This window comes from Leptomonas pyrrhocoris (genome assembly GCF_001293395.1).
Source record: "Leptomonas pyrrhocoris isolate H10 chromosome Unknown, whole genome shotgun sequence".
NCBI classification, from domain to species: Eukaryota; Euglenozoa; class Kinetoplastea; order Trypanosomatida; family Trypanosomatidae; genus Leptomonas; species Leptomonas pyrrhocoris.
In genome coordinates this window covers 1,295,187-1,310,852 of record NW_015438362.1, presented here as the reverse complement: position 1 = coordinate 1,310,852, position 15,666 = coordinate 1,295,187, and the positions used below count along the sequence as shown (strand labels likewise).

Genomic DNA, 15,666 nt, shown 5'->3' with positions numbered 1-15,666 from the left:
GCAGTGTAAATCATGCGCGAAGAAAGCCCTGTGCTGCTGACTTTTCTTTTGATACTCGAACGGGTTGGCGTTAGACAGAAACGCGAGTGGTATTATTCATGCCTGCCGACCCTTGGACGCGCAAAATTGCGTCGCTGTTTGCTTGAAGGTTCTTTCTCCCCCTTCTTGTATGCCTCCTCCTCCTCCTCCGCGTTTTCTCTCATTTTCCTCTCCTTGTTTTTTTTTTTTTTTCAGTGAGGTCCATGCAAGGGTGCGACTGCACGATTGACCCTGTTTTGTTCAACCACAAACGACAGACTCCGATCACGCGTCGTTTTCCGCGTCACCGTTGTCTTTTTTCTTTCTTTTGCTGTTCAGCAGCATCGATCCGTCTGTGACCTTCTATTGAAGTACATCATGTCTGCGCATCTCTGTGCAAGCTGTGGGCACAGCTTCCCTGATAGCCTGCTCGAACCCATCCCCTTCAGCGATCGCGTTGGCCGCTGCCTAAGTCAGACCACCCAATTACTGCGTGAAACGCATGGGAAAACGAGTGAGGACGCGCACCGGCTCGTGCAGCTCGGACAGCTCCTCCAGCAGCTCTGCGGGATGATGACGGAGGAGGCACAAATCCTGCAAGATCGCCAGAAGGACCCGCGCGGTGGCAACACGCGTGCGGCGACAAATAAGGGCAGTGCTGATGCACCGACGCACCCTCAGAACGGGCAACGCGACGCCGCAGCGGCGATGAACGACACGGCGAGGAGCACCTCTCGGCAGCAGCAGCAGATGATGTTGACGGCCAACGCCACGACGTTAGACCGCACTGCGGGCGCTGCTCCGCTCAAGATGTTTGACGGCGTGGTGCCACCGTATCAGCTGAAGCGTATGGTGAGCGCCTTTGACTTAGTCTCAGCCACCCTGTACAACGTGCTGGAGAGCTTGGCGGTGCAGTGCAGGGCGGGCGTGGCGCTGTTGTGGCTACGCCCTCGCCAGAACTCCTCTTCCGACCTCGTCGCACCATTTGTGGTGGGACGCGACCTTTCCTCCCTCGTCCACTCCGCACCCTATAGCACACCGGGGACCTCGATGCCCTGTGTAGTGTGTCAAACTGGCGTAGCGCTGAACATGCTGCCCCAGTCGCACCCCTCCGCAGCGGCGACGAAGGGGCTGGCCGCTGACTTGTCCCTGACGGAGCTAATGGAGCAGACGAATGCGGCGCAGCTGCTGGTGCCGGTGCACGACCGCTACACCGACTGCAACGCCGTCGCACGCACCTCGACCTCAGCCGCCGCGGCACCCGCCACAAGTGTGACGCCTGCCGGCATCGCGTCGGTCATTGCAGTCGTGCACCTCATCGGCTCCCCGCTGCACCCCGTCCCCTTCCACCGCCACAACGAAGAGGCCACGGCACAGACCGCCGCGCTGCTCTCGTACATTCTGTCGTCGTATTACGACACCATGACGGCGGAGTGGGCCAACCGCTTCTACGTGCCCACAACGCTGCACGCCACCGCGAAGTACACCGCCGCGATCGACATGCGGCCGGAGGAAAAAGTGATGGATGACTTCACCGAGCCGCCACTGCTGATTTTCCGCACCGCCGTCGGCGATCCGCGCAAACTGCAGAGCGCGAATGAGGCGCGCGACGCCCTCAAACTGCTGCAGCAGAACTCCCTGCGCAAGTCGGCGCCGCTGCGTCCCATGGCGAATGTGAAAGACTTGCGTCAGCACGCTACGAACATGGAGGCGAATTGGGTGTCCGCCGTGCAGCAGACCGCGCGGCTGGAGAAGGAGATCGGCTCGTTGGAGGAGGACCTGCTGCGGCGTGATGTCGGGGCGCTGCTGAAGGCGCAGGCCGCAAAGGGGAACGGCGGGGTGCGGTGCTCGGCGTCCTCGTCCGCAAGCGCCACCCGCCTCTCTGCCACTGGCGGCGCTGCACGACGGAGTCCGCACCCGGTGGGGAAGGAAGCGACCGTCACCGCGGTGCCACCTGTGGACACCATGCGATCTATCACCAGCTTAGACATCCCGGTGGAACTTACGCCCGCTGTTCGCTGTTCAGTTGATGGCGCTGCGGCGGCGAACGCCGCTGCGACGGGCAGTCCGCTGCCTCCTCTTAGCGGTGATGTGCTGAAGCCGGATGAGATGGATGTGTTAGAGGCGGTGACGCTTCGACGACTCAAGAAGCTCGGGGGGAACACGACAATGTTTGAGAGTGCGTCGTAGAGCACAAATAAACCATTGGAAACGAAAATGAAATGCGTAGCGAAGCGAAGCACAGGAGAGTTCACCCTTGAATGTGTTGCTGCTGCTGTTTTCTTTCGCTCTTTATACTGGAGAACGGTTTCGTTGATGTACAGTACAGCGGGTCAGCTTTTTCACCTTCTTTTTGGAAACATTTTCTTATTCTTACTTATCTGCGTTTACGCGATGTAAAAACGAAAATGTATTTCGTTTCAATTACACCTATATTGGTGTGTGTTGGTTGTGTTATCGAGGTTGAATTGTTATGATGACGAAGTGAGCAAAGGAAAAGCTATTGTGGCCCTTCTCCCTCCACCCACAAAGGCACGCGCTCGAAACATTTCCCAACGGGGACCTTTCAAGGCTCGGATGCTTCTTGGTTTTTTTCTCTTGAAAATGCAGGTAACGCTATCGATTTCTCTCAATGGCGTTGTAGAGTCCTTTCCCTATCATGAACACGACTTCGCTCTTGGTTACTCACTGTATCTTTTTCTGTGTCTTCTCTCCCACCTCTCCTTTAGAACCGCCCTGTGAGTACCTATTTCGATTCGTGTTGTTACTGTTGCATACCGCTGCTTTTGGTATCGGAGCGCCGCTTATCATTCCGCTATCGATTTGCTGCTGCTTTTCTGTCGTTGAAACGCGCACGTTCAACATGCAGTCAAACATGCAAAGGATGGAGCCGGAGACGCTGCAGAGCTTTGTGCGGCGCTCTTGCATTTCTACGTTCCTGTTCTGCATCATCTACTCCACTGGGATGATCCAGGAATGCATCTCGGCGAAGCACACCAACAACCTTTTTCTTTACCCCTCGCTGTTCTGCATTGCCGCCTTCTTCACGATGTGGGGTGTCACGGCCTACTTTATGATCCCGAAGGATCCGATGTGGTACCGCCATCACGAGGGGTACATCCTAGTCGCCTCAATCCTGATCTGCTTTGGACCCTGTATGCTCATCGTAGCTATCTATCCGATCTACCACATGTGGAGCTGTGCAATCGTGTTTATATGGGTCTGCCTCATTGGGAACGTGAACGGCGCCCTCACCTACCTTCAGGACAGCATCCGAAAGAAGAAGCTTGTGTAGATGCAAGTTGAAAACAGCGGCGGCCCGCGGTTTTTGGGTTTTGCGGTATATTGAAACTGGATGGTCGTTCTGCTTCCGTGAAAACTCTTTGTTTTTGGTGTGCGCCTCGACACTGAATTCATGCTCCTTCTTTTTGTGGCGGCTGCAGCGAACGCATCGATGATGGCGGCAGCTGCTGTGTTCCATGTGAACAGTCATATATATATATAGCTGTCACAGTGCATTTTTTTGTTGCTGTTGACCATGTGCATAACTTTATTATTATTATTATTAGTGATGTTGTACGCGTGTTCCTTCTCGCTATGTTCCCGTTCTTGGTTTTTGTTGTTGTTATTATTGTTGTCCGGTTCTGGCATTGCGTACCTTCAAAGCAGCCGGGAAAAAAACGGCGCGACAGAGCACTTCAAAAGCAGAAAAAGGCTGTTGGGTGGGAGGGAAGATATAGTTTGGCTGTAGCCCGGATTTTCCTTGTTCTCACTGTCTCTCTCACACCTGTAAACATGCGCAACCTCTATACTTTTTTTGCTACTTTTTTTTTGTTCTTCAAAACAGTTTTCCTCTCTTCTTCTTATCCAGCTCGTTGGCGCGACTGCTGGTGAGTTGTCATTCGGTGCTAGTAATGTCTGCGTGAATTCTACATTTTCCGTCTTTGGCTCTATGGATTCCATGTCTGTGTGTGTGTGTGTGTGTTAAGGTGTTTTCTTTTTTTTTTACTATTCTGTGTTGAGAGGCACGTAGGTTGCCAGAAGTGTGGAGACGCCAGCACGGTCTTGCAGTCGCATGTGGCTCACCATCCCAATGCTACGATAGAACACCAACACTCGGCACCAAAAGCGCTCGCAGCTTGCATTGGAGGCCTCAAAAATGGGCAGTAGCAATATCAACAAAGGAACGATACGGGAAGAAAAGAAAGTTGAACGCCATACATCCGTGGGGCCACTAAACTTCGATGTTTGAAGCAAGCATATCTGACGTTAATCGGCAAGTAGATTAGTCCACGCGTATACGTAGAGGAGATTATTGACTCATATTACTCCCTTTTTTTTCTCTTTTCGTGGATTGGCGCCGGGTTTTTTTTTTCACTGATATCCTCAGCTTCAATTTGACTGGTGCATGTTGCACTTACGGTTCATATCTTCTTCTTCTTTCTTCGCCTCATCCCTCCCTTAACGTTTCAAAATGCACCGTCAGACACAGAACAACATGCACGCATAGGCACTCATCACAACGAAGAACACACACACACACACACGTATAAACACCCAGGAAGGTATGAAAACACTGCAGAGTTCCTCTCGCGGTCGCGGAGGCGGCTCTAATTACCGTGGCCGCGGTAGCAGCGGAGGCGGTCGCGGCCGAAGTGTGAGCAGTGGCCACGGCCGTGGACGCGACAACGGAGACCGCCGCTTCGCCGCCCGCTTTACCGATCCGCGCTTTCAGGTGTCAGCACAGGCGGGCCGTCAGTCCCACCGCCGCCACCGCGACACCGCCGAGAAGTCTGCCGAGCAGGACCCGCGATTTGCGAAGTATTTCGCCCCATCTGACCATGACGGCGCGATGGAAGAGGCAACGGAGGAGGACGACGAGGAAAACGAGGAGGTCTCGCAGCACACCTCCAGTGATGAGGATGTCGACGTCGAGGAGGTCGGCTCTCTGCCTTTGGAGGAGGAGGCGGCGTTGGATGACGAAGTCAACGCCTGGGCACCGGACGAGGTCGAGTTCATCGAGGCACGTCGCCGCGTTGCCATCGTCAACTGCGACTGGGACCACGTCCGCGCCGTCGACCTCTACGCCATCCTCTTCCACGCCCTCCCACTCGGCGGGCAGCTGCACGAGGTCTGCGTGTACATGAGCGAGTGGGGCAAGAAGATGATCGCGCTGGAGAAGACGCACGGGCCGGACTTGTGGGTGAAACCGGGCGAGGCAGACGCGACAGCGTCCGCGGAGGGTGAAGATGGTGCACCAGCAGAGGGGGAAGCCGAGATGCCGGCGGCGGTGGAGCTGCCCGAGGAGGTCTCCGATGACGAGATCAGCGAGCCGCGCAGTGACGGGTGGACGGACGACAACCCCGACATGCTGCATGAGCAGGGCGAGGATGGCGAGTTCTTCTCGGACGGTAAGTTTCGCCGCTACGAGATGGACCGCATGAAGTACTACTACGCCGTTGCCTCCTTCGACTCGGCTGACACGGCCGCGGCGGTGTACAACGAGCTGGACGGGATGGATATTGAGGCCAGCGGGGTGGTGCTTGACCTGCGCTACATCGACGACGACGAGACCTTCGCGCAGCCCGTCAGTCGGGCCGACCACATCCCCGCCAACTTCCGCCCCCTCGCCTCCTTCAAGATGAGTGCGATGAGTCAGAGCAAGTTCCGCATCTCGTGGGATCAGGACGACGTCTTTCGCCACCAGTCCGTGCAGGACAGCTTCACCGGCACGACGGAGGAGGACGACCTTGCCGCGTATCTTGCCCCGGCGGACTCCGACGCGGACGACGATGGCGGCCCGGCCGATCCGGCGAAGAGGACGCGTGAGAAGCGCGACATCCGTCGCAAGTACGCTGCGTTGCTCGAGGAGGTCGGCGGCATCCCAGACAAACTGGAGGAGGAAGAGGAGGAGAAAGATGCACATGGCGCCACGGCGAGTGCGGTGGATGGGCTAGACGACGGCAGCGATGACGACTCCCTTAATCGCTTCAGCGACGTGGAGATGCAAGAGGACGAAGAGGAGGAGGAGGACGACGGTGACGATGGTGAAGTCACCGGCAACATGGAGACCACCTTTGACTTAGACGCCGACACGAAGGCGGCGGGGCTGCAGCACGACACCCGTTTAAAGCAAAAGCTCCAGTCAGCCGACCTCGCCACTCAGGCGGCGGTCAAGTACAAGCTGCGCCGCAAGGAGATGAAGAAGTCAAAGAAGGACATGCTGCGTCAGGAGCGCGAGACCGAGAAGGCGGCTCAGGCGGACCACCAAGCCGAGAACCGTCAGAAGCTGAAAGAGTTGATGGGCACCGACGACGATGGCTCGGCAAAGGCAAGCGGCAAGGAGCGCCGCAAGACGCACGCGAAGCAGGTGAAGGAGCGACTCGCAGAGGAGCGGGCGGCAAAGAAGAAAATGCGCGCGGCGAGTCAGCTCGGGGTGACACTGCAGGTGCAGCACGTACGGCGCGAGCAGGAGGCGCAGAAAGCGGCGGAGCAAATTGACGACCGTTTCAAGTCGAAGCTGCTTTCCGATCCGCGCTTCCATTTAGAGGTGGCGCAGAAGGACAAGCGTGTCACGGAAGACGTGGCGCAGCTCGCCTCTACCGTCGCCAAGGCCCGTCAAGGGAAGCGCGAGCGAGCCGAAGATGCGAAGCCCGCCAACTCCCAAAACTCGATGAAGGACACACTGGACTTCTTTCTGGCCAAGAAGAAGGCACGCAAGTAAAGGAATGCCGTAAGGCAGCCAGCGAGCCCCAACCAGGACGAATCGACGATGGTTGGTTTCCCTGACAACTTTTACACGAATAATTGGACGTATAATGTAAGGTGTGCTTTTCTTTTTTCTCTCTAAAACACAATAGCTCTCCCTTATTTCGTGGTGCTTTTGGCAACACAAGGGACTTGGTGGGATGTCAATGCAGCTTGACCCCCTCCAAAACAGAAGGAAAAAAAAACACAGCAACACACGAACGTTGTTTTTTGTTGCTGCTTATCGGGCACGCAACATGAAGAAATGGATTCGCTGCTTCAAGGAGACGCTGTTGTTGTTGTTGATTTTTTGGTGGCGTGCGGTGCTCCTCAGGTGGCCACAATGTACTTCCGGCTCTGCTGAATTGCCTTCCCCTGTTCTCTTTCCATCTCTTCGGGCCAACAGCATGACGACGCTTTTATTATTATTATTATTATTATCGCAATTTCACTGCTTTACAAAAAGAAGGTCTGTCTTCATTTGTCTGCACAGCAAGACCGGCAATTCGTCGCTTCACAGAAGGCTGAAACAAGACGTCTCTCGTCTCAAACAAAACAAACATCGCCACGTGTGTGTGTGTGTGTGTTCCCAGCAACATCATCGTCGTGTCAACACCGCACTTGTAGCATGGCAAGTACGTCCTCCTTTTGCTGGGACGGGGTAGACAGGGCGTTGGAGCGGGGAGACGCGAAAGGCGCCGCGTCAGTGGCGCAGGAAGGTCTGCGCGCCGTCGCCTATGATGAGCGCAGACGCTTCTTCACGCAGCTCTGCACGGTGCTGCTGCGTCATACCCGCACCAGCGACGGCGCCGTGTGTGTAGCCGAGGCGGGCGAGCTGCTATGGATGATGCCGGAGGTTCGCTCCAGTTCCTCGGCGACCACCACCGTGTCCGGTGAGACACTGCTCCTCGCCGCTGCGCTGGCCACGGCGAACGTGACGCTGCAGAACTACGAGAAGGTGCTCGTCTTTGACCGCGAGCTGCTGCAGTCGCCGGCCTTCTTCACCTACGACGGCTTTACGGCTATCGAGCGGCTGGCATGCGTGGCGCGCATACTCGTGGCGTCCCGCATGACCGACGGGACCCGCTACGTGGACTCGGCGGTGCACAAGGGGATGTCGTTGTACCACGGACTGGTCAAGTCGTGCGTGCGACTGGGCGACGCTGCGCAGCGGCAACGCGATGCCGTCGTGTGCGCCTACCTCTTTGAGCTGGCGTGCTACCGGCAGAAACAGAACGACTACGTGCGTGCCTTTCAATCGTTCTTGGCTCTCCATGACAAAAATAAGCAAACGGAGGTCCTTTGCCGGGCTGCGCTTGCCGCGCTGTGCATACGGGCAGGTGAAGGGGTGCGGCAGGGGGCACTGCATGACGTGTTACTTCGATGCAGCCCCGCCGCGTTGCCGTCTCTTTATCCTTACGTGCAACAGGCCTACAGCCAACAACTCTTCCGCGCCGCAGACACGGCAGCCGTCTTGGCTGCTGCGGGGGAATACGTGCCTACAAATGTCCTTCGTGACGCGCTGCGCGAGCACAACATTCTGCTGCTCGCAAAAGCCTTCGACTGCGTCTACTGGCGCTCTTTGTGCGTACACATGGACGATGATGCCATCACCGAAGGGGAGCTCTACGACCTGCTGGTGTCGATGGTACACGCGCAGCGGTTACCGGTGGCTATTCATCAGGATACGGGCTTTATCGAGTTCGGCGAAGGACAGGCAGGTGCACGGCAGCGCGTGATGACGGACGCGGACGTGTTTAATCGAATTGCGAAGGCGACGGCGGTCATCGCTGCAGCTCGTCCTGACCTGCTCTCCTAGCAGCAAAAACAGCACTCACACACGCTTTTGTTATCGGGTAGTCCACAAATCTGCCACTTTTTTCCTCTGTTATCTATCGTCGACGCTGCTGTTGTGTCGTCATTTCCCTGTTGGTCACGTTGTCTTTTTTTTTTAGATGTCGCGTTCGAAAGTTCTTTTTTGCTGACGTTCAGCAACTGTGTATGATGGGCCTTTTTCGACTCATTCATTGAAGTTGAAGCGGGGGCTTTGATCCATTTGAAGGCAAGATGTCTGAATCACTTTCGCCGATTTAATACTTTGCTTTTTTCGACTTTGGTTTCTGTTTTTTCTTTCGGTAACAGAGGAAACTATGATACAGCTCTCATTTGCGTTTGAGGCCAACGCATGATCATGTAGAACGTACCTATATGTCGTTTCACATGGGCTGCTTTCCTTTCAGCCGGCTCAGGCCCTTCTCCGAAACAGAGAAAAACGAGACCAAAGAAAAGTTCAATATTATCAGTTTGACGAACCTACTTGTGTAAGTTTTTTTTTTTTACATCGAGTCTCTACGCTTTCTTTCTTTCCTGCTCTCCCTCTTGCATTCTACCGCATTGCAGCGCTGACGTTTCACTGGAACGTCGACGTCGTGCTGTGACGACGCAAAACGACCTGTTCGTGCTTTGCGACCTTCTTTTTGTTTTACCCTCATTTGCCACGCACACAACAACAAAAACTGTCGACACATCGAGAAAAGCGGTACTGTCACAGGCGGAAGTTTCAACGAGAGTCACCACTTGTTGTATGTTTTCTTGTTGACTCATTCGACGGAACTTCCTAGTCAGGCAACAACAAAAACTGTGTTTCTTCTTTTGTGTGTGTGTGACCGCCTCACAAATTTTGTTGACGTGTTAAATAGTGTTAGCGCAAGAAGAACGCGCGTTTCATAGTCTCCGCTTCTGTGTTGTACCAAGTACTCACAAGAAGCAACTCCACCTCTGCTTTTCTTTACTGATGGTTTGGTTCTTTTCATGATCACCACCACAGTCCTCAAGCCTCGATAAATGGAAACGAAAAATAGAAGCGGGTGGGGTCTGCCGGTCATTGTCGCCGTTGGCGTTTTCGCGTACTACTGTGCCACGCTGAAGCTATCCGCCGCTCCGCAGCAGCGTCGGCGGGAAATTCTCCAGCGGCTCCACGGCGGCACCTCGCCGCGCACGCTTTTAGAGGAAGGCTACACCCGCGCTGAGCTCGTCGACGCTGGTGTGCCACGCACATCCCTCGCCCTCCTCTCCTCCCCTTCTGCTTCTCTCGCCACCGCCGAAAGCCGTGATGGCCGGTCTGTGTCGCAACGGGAGGCGTCGCAAGGCGGACGAAGCGGGCGCCCTGCCAGCGCGGAATGTGGTTTCTTTTCTTGGTTGTACGGCTCTCTTGTCTCCGTCGTCGGCACGATCCAAGCGGCCTCCGAGACGATCGTCGAGAACCTGCGCGGACGCGGCACGAGTCCGGGCACGAGAGATGGGAAGGCCACCGGCTTCTGCGACACCGACGCTAGCGCTAAAACACCTCCTGTCCCCCCTGCGGAGCTGACAAGCAGCGGCGCCGCTCGTCCCACCTCCGTTCGTCTTGCGCCAGTCCTCCTCCGCGGCCGCGGCACCGTTGAAAAGCCCAGCGAGTCCGCTCCGTCCGAGCACAGCTGCCCTCGCGCGCCTGGTGGTGCCGTGCAGGTGCGCATTGCCGCCCTCTCCGCCGCCGTCACGCGCGGCTACACTGAGGAGTCGTGCACCTGCCGCTACCCGTTGGATGTCATGCGCTTCTTACACGAGGATGGCTCACGCCTCAGCATCATGGCGGAGAGCTGCGCCGCGGTGGAAAGCGACGGTGGAGGCGTCGTGACCACGGCAGCATACGTGCAGCGCTCCCTGGCCCGCGCTCGCGCCGCCGCCGACGCGTCGAAGGCCTACTTTAAAGTGAAACTGTCAACCGCCGCCCGCAATATCGCGACGACAGTGATGGAGTCATACGTGAACGCCCACGTCGGTCCGTCGCCAGTCGTCCTCGCCTGCTTTTACCTCGTCTCCCACGGTGTGGCGTACATCATTCAGCTGCAGACACACACGGGCGTGTACGAGGAGCGGCTGTCTGACTTACTCTACACCGCGCAGAGCGCGCGGCTGTATGAGCGCGACAGTAGCTCACCATGTGGACATAACGTCTTCCAGATGCAAATAGCGGGTGTCGAGAGCCGTTATTTCCTCGACGTTCCAGTAGACCTTGTCGTGCGAGCACCAGCCCAGTCGAGTAGTTATCGCAGCACGTTAACGTTGTCGCCGAGCAGCGGAGGCAGAAGCAGCGTTTTATGGAACGCCAAGGTCGAAATCCGGCCTGCGAACTCCACAGCCACTGCATCTCTCCCTGGCGCTAGCACACTGCTACGCGACGCGCACGTGTTGATCACGCTCACTCTGCACCACGCAGATCACGCTCCAACCACTTTCCCTGAGCCCCTCAAGCAGGTCACCGCACGACGTGCTTCTACCGCCGATGCGGCGACGCCCGTGGACGCCTACGCCTCCTCCTCCCTCACCCTTCTTCTGCCACCGCCGGAGCAGTTTTGTACCAAGGTGTGCGAGCACCCGCACGACCCTTTTGTCACGCTCTTCATCGCCGCCGCCGTGTCGTCGGAGACCGACCTTTTTGAGCTGGAGCTGCGCTGCATGAATGACATCCACAAGCAAGATCTTTGCGCCTTCTTTGCCTACCTCGAGACACTCTTTTTGACGCCGAGCGGGCTGAAGCGCACGGCAAACGGGGCGGGCCAGGCGGCGTTTGCGGTGGACGGACTCGCCGTCGCCCCGCCAGAAACAAGCCTGCGTATCGACGGCGTGCAGGTTCGCGAGGGTAGCTGGCTCGTTGCGCGGTGGCTGTACGCGGACAGCGCCGTCTTTCCGCGAGAGTTGGAGCAGTACCGTCGAACCTTCATGGGCGAAGTGTCTGTTGGGTAGAACGAGAAGGCTGGTAGTTAATCTTCTCTCCCTCTCTCTCTTTCTGTTTCGAATAGACTGTGCTCCTCCGCCGGTTTTTCTACGGCCTGTTGCTCCTCAACACATTCAAACACACACACACACACACAAATACCCGAGAACTTGACAAACGTGGAAGCCAATTAGCTTCTTTTTGAATTTCAGGAGTGATTGTTATAATTATTTTCAAGAGTTTTTTTTGTTTTTGTCCACTCACCCACGCCGCTGTTATTGGTTTTTCTTTTGCTGACCAAGGCATGCCCTCGATACGCCTTTGTCGGTGATCATCGAAAGACCCCCAACGGGTAATGCTAAGCCGTTCTTTTTAACGTGGCTCTCCCCTCTCAGCAACAACGGCAATAAAAAAAACTGTTACCGGCGGCTTACTGCTCCTCATTTTCTTCTCTTCTTTTTTTCCCTGTCTCCGCGCCTCTCCGTCAGCTCACGTATTTTTACCTTCTCTATTCTTGGCAGGAAACCTTTAGGCTTCTGCTCTTAGCGGTATTATAAATTTTTCCAAGCTGACTACGCGTTGTCGTTTTATCCCTTCTGCCGTGGCACCGCTTCCACACAAACACTGCACTTCTTGAAGAACCAGTATTTGTCCTCCAATACGTTCGTCGTCGCCAAGTGCTTTAGTGCACACAAATCGGAAGAAGAAGCATCTTTTTTTTTTTAAATATTTTTGGCACCTGAAGCGTTTGTAAGCACGTGTGGCGGAATCACCTCCAAAGCAAAACAGCTACTATTTCTGCTACCGCTACTACATACACAGCCTTCTCCCACCATGGCTGCACTACTGGAAGGCTACGAAACGCGTCTGGCGGCAGTGGCGGCCTCCACCGTCAATCAGCAACGCATCAACTACGGCAGTCGTGTGCTGCTGCCATCCAGCGTGTTGGACGACTTGAGCAGGATTACGATGGTCTATCCTCTGCAATTTGAGATCGTCACCCCCGCTAGGAAGCGGGTGTACGCGGCTGTGCTAGAGTTCAACGCACAGGCGGGCTCCGTCGTGCTACCGGATTGGATGTTCGACCACCTCGGGCTGAAGTGTACGATGATTGTCAAGGTGCAAAGCTGCAGCCTGCCGCCAGGCTCTCTCATCAAGCTGCGGCCGCACCAGAAGGCTTTGGTGATGTTTGAAAACCCACGTCACTTGCTGGAGCTGCGGCTGTCACAGTACCCTGTCCTAACGAAAGAGGCAACTATCGTTATTAGTTACCTTGATCGCGAGTTTCGGCTCGACTTGGTGGATATCATCGACTTGAAGCAGAATTCTGTCGACGGCATACTCACTGTGCGTGCCGATGGTGCGCCGGTGGAGCTGAAGGTGGACTTTGAGCGGCCGCTCGACATGCCGCCCTCCCCACCAGAGGAAAGCCTGCACTCAGTGGCCTCCCCCACCGGCTCCAACGTGATTGGCGCAGGCAGCCCTACTGGGGTGCAGTTCAAGCCTTTCCACTTCAAACCACCGAGCCTCACCGACACGAACGCGCCAGCAGGGGCGTCGCAGACACCTGCCGGCGCCTCTACGGCAGTCTCATCTGAGCAGCCATCATCTTCCGCGCATCAAGACGGTCAGAGGAGCGGCGCCTTCACAGGCACCGGTCGTTCCTTGCGCGGCAGCGCGGTGTCAACGTGCGATGCAACTGATGGTGCGTCCTCGGCTACGTCTGTCGTCCGTCCCAGTCCAGAGGAGCTGCGCGAGATGCGCCTCCGAGCCCTGGGTGGTGGTGCAAAGCACGTCTAAGCACCACGGTGTTTAACCCCGCCCACACACAAAAAAGGATAGAGGAGAAGAAGCTTCATCTACCGTTGATCTCGACGGATAAAGCGCTCTTGTCCTCGATCACGACGGCCGCCAGACAGAAACCCTCCGCCTTGTGGGTGTGTTGGGATCGGTGTTCAATGAGGTCTGACGCAGCAAAAGGTCCTCACGTCTCACGCCTCGCTGCTGGTAGCTCCTTTTTCATTCTTGGTGTTGATCGAGAGTGCGGTTACGTGTTACGCCTAGATGAGCAGGCTCGAATGTCTTGTGTGTCATATCCATCCTTGTTTGTGAGTTCTGTGTTTTTAGCTCCTCCAACTGCGGTTCTTTTTTGTGGTGGGCAGGGAAAAGCCACACACACATGGCATGGCAATCAGAGGCGGTTTACAACGCCAGTTTTGAATTATCTTTATGAAGCCTGCAGTGTTGCCAATACTATTCCTACTGTTACATGGAAGCACAACGAATGAGAACTGGCGACTCTCACACATGAGGCGATGGACCAACGACGCGCTTTCTGACTGCCACGTATTTCCTCTTGGCGCGGAAGAACTTCGCAACCGTCCACCTCGAGCACGCTTTCCTATAATACTTCCTATGTTCTGCATCCTTTCATGACAACCGTTGGCCAAGAGAACGAACGCCAACACCACAGCTTTCAACTCGTCACCAGCTCTAACGTAACATTACCACCACTACCGAAGTTTTCTTTTTTCGAAATCTTTACTTCTCAAAATGCCTTTCAAGGTCACCCAGCTGCTGCTGGCGGTGTTGCTGGTCACGGCGGCGCTCTCCGCGGAGGCGCGTCTTGTCGTGCGCATGGTTCAAGTCGCGCATCGCCACGGTGCGCGTGGTTCCCTGGTGGTGGACAACACCACGGATATCTGCGGCCTCGAGTACCCGTGTGGTGAGCTCACGGGCGCAGGCATCGCGATGCTCAACTCCGTGGGCCAGTTCGTGCGTGAGCGCTACAGCGACCTCTCGCTGGTGGAGAAACCTCTCTTCCCGACCACGCGCTACAACTCCTCGGTGGTGTACACCCGCTCCACGGGCATCCAGCGCACCATCCAGAGCGCCACCGCCTTCCTGAGCGGCCTCTTTCCGGACGACTACTTCTATCCGGTGGTGTACTCTCACAACTACACCACCGACACCCTCTTGAACACGGACATTGTGCCTTCTGTTGCTGGAAAGCGGTGGTTAGATATGGACAAGCAGAACGCTGCGCTCAACCCCATCATCGATTCACACCTTACAAAGACGCAAATTGAGGACGCTGCGAAGGAAGCCTACATCGAGGGTCTTTGCAGTGACTTCGAGCAACGTTCGAACTGTGCTTACAACCTATACGATATTGCGACTTCTTTTGACGCTGCCGGACGCCTTAAAGCCAAAAAGAAATTGGCGGCGATTATGCCAGCTCTTGTCGCGTACACTATTGGGTGGTACCGCTTTATCTACGACTACGACAAGTCCGTGGAGATCGACAACACTCAGGGGTCCGCAGCGCAAAACCTCGCGCAGACCATGGTGGCCAACATGAACGCACACAAGCTGTCGCCGTCCTTCACGCTGTACGAGTTCAGCACGCACGACGTAATGGTGTCGCCGCTCGCGGCGACCATCGGCGACCACAACGACGTGACCATGAATCCTCCGTACGCCACCTCCATCATCGTGGAGCTGCTGCAGGACACGGAGTCGCCCAACGACTGGTACGTGCGTCCGCTGCGCGGCAACCCGATTCTGCAGGACACCGGCAGCTATAAGTTTGTGCTGAATGACATGGAGGTGCGCTGCATCGACGCTGCCGGCAACCAGTACCTGGCGGCAACCGGCATCTGTCCGCTCGACGGCTTCCGCCGCATGATGGATTACTCCCGCCCCTCCGTCCCCAACGGGCAGTGCACGATGCCGCAGAACCAGTATGATAACATGGGATGCCCGCGCACCGTTGCGGATGGCAAGCCAGTTCCGTACTACTGCTGGCTCTACCGCTATGTATGCCCTCAGACCGCCTGCCCTGATGGGAACGTCCTGGGTCGCGAGGACCTCCAGTGCTACCCGCTTGGCCCGACCACCACCCCTGCCCCGCAACCGAACTCATCGCCGGTCCCCATGGCGTGGACGCCGCGCACGATGGACCCAAAGAAGGCTAAGGACATCGCTGCTGGTCTTCTCCGCGGCGTCGAGGAGGGCGTCGTGCTCGGTTCGGCCACTCGCAAGCACGGTGAGTGAAGGGTAAACGCCCTACAGAAGTTTCTGATAGTTTTTCGTCGCAACCCCCCCCCCCCCCGCCCTTCGGGTACATCAACCCAGCGTCGTTT

At 56.2% G+C, this 15,666-nt stretch overlaps 7 protein-coding genes across 10 annotated transcripts; all 7 read left to right on the top strand.

The window, feature by feature from the left end:
- Window positions 1-233: 233 nt before the first annotated feature.
- Window positions 234-2,208, top strand: ABB37_04104 (hypothetical protein; the record flags this gene model as incomplete). Its single annotated transcript, XM_015801666.1, has 1 exon — window positions 234-2,208. The coding sequence occupies exon 1, from the start codon at window positions 397-399 to the stop codon at window positions 2,206-2,208; it is 1,812 nt and encodes a 603-aa protein (XP_015660286.1). The 5' UTR covers window positions 234-396.
- Window positions 2,209-2,746: 538 nt separating this feature from the next.
- On the top strand, window positions 2,747-3,313 carry ABB37_04103 (hypothetical protein; the record flags this gene model as incomplete). Of its 2 annotated transcripts, none has more annotated exons than XM_015801665.1 (1): window positions 2,747-3,313. In XM_015801665.1, exon 1 carries the CDS (start codon window positions 2,882-2,884, stop codon window positions 3,311-3,313), a length of 432 nt encoding a protein of 143 aa, XP_015660285.1. In that variant the 5' UTR covers window positions 2,747-2,881. The 2 variants fall into 2 exon arrangements, with proteins under 2 accessions (XP_015660285.1, XP_015660284.1); XM_015801664.1 differs by having other exon boundaries at window positions 2,816-3,313.
- Window positions 3,314-4,503: 1,190 nt separating this feature from the next.
- On the top strand, window positions 4,504-6,742 carry ABB37_04102 (hypothetical protein; the record flags this gene model as incomplete). Its single annotated transcript, XM_015801663.1, has 1 exon — window positions 4,504-6,742. The coding sequence occupies exon 1, from the start codon at window positions 4,586-4,588 to the stop codon at window positions 6,740-6,742; it is 2,157 nt and encodes a 718-aa protein (XP_015660283.1). The 5' UTR covers window positions 4,504-4,585.
- Window positions 6,743-7,170: 428 nt separating this feature from the next.
- Window positions 7,171-8,584, top strand: ABB37_04101 (putative cop9 signalosome complex subunit; the record flags this gene model as incomplete). Its single annotated transcript, XM_015801662.1, has 1 exon — window positions 7,171-8,584. The coding sequence occupies exon 1, from the start codon at window positions 7,394-7,396 to the stop codon at window positions 8,582-8,584; it is 1,191 nt and encodes a 396-aa protein (XP_015660282.1). The 5' UTR covers window positions 7,171-7,393.
- A 580-nt stretch (window positions 8,585-9,164) lies between these two features.
- ABB37_04100 (hypothetical protein) lies at window positions 9,165-11,550 on the top strand (the record flags this gene model as incomplete). The annotated part of the gene is made up of 1 exon (XM_015801661.1): window positions 9,165-11,550. Exon 1 carries the CDS (start codon window positions 9,610-9,612, stop codon window positions 11,548-11,550), a length of 1,941 nt encoding a protein of 646 aa, XP_015660281.1. The 5' UTR covers window positions 9,165-9,609.
- Window positions 11,551-12,008: 458 nt separating this feature from the next.
- On the top strand, window positions 12,009-13,321 carry ABB37_04099 (putative ubiquitin fusion degradation protein; the record flags this gene model as incomplete). The annotated part of the gene is made up of 1 exon (XM_015801660.1): window positions 12,009-13,321. Exon 1 carries the CDS (start codon window positions 12,356-12,358, stop codon window positions 13,319-13,321), a length of 966 nt encoding a protein of 321 aa, XP_015660280.1. The 5' UTR covers window positions 12,009-12,355.
- A 650-nt stretch (window positions 13,322-13,971) lies between these two features.
- On the top strand, window positions 13,972-15,577 carry ABB37_04098 (putative histidine secretory acid phosphatase; the record flags this gene model as incomplete). 3 transcript variants are annotated; one of them, XM_015801659.1, is made up of 1 exon in its annotated part: window positions 13,972-15,577. In XM_015801659.1, the coding sequence occupies exon 1, from the start codon at window positions 14,075-14,077 to the stop codon at window positions 15,575-15,577; it is 1,503 nt and encodes a 500-aa protein (XP_015660279.1). In that variant the 5' UTR covers window positions 13,972-14,074. The 3 variants fall into 3 exon arrangements, with proteins under 3 accessions (XP_015660279.1, XP_015660278.1, XP_015660277.1); XM_015801658.1 differs by having other exon boundaries at window positions 13,994-15,577; XM_015801657.1 differs by having other exon boundaries at window positions 14,012-15,577.
- Window positions 15,578-15,666: the final 89 nt, after the last annotated feature.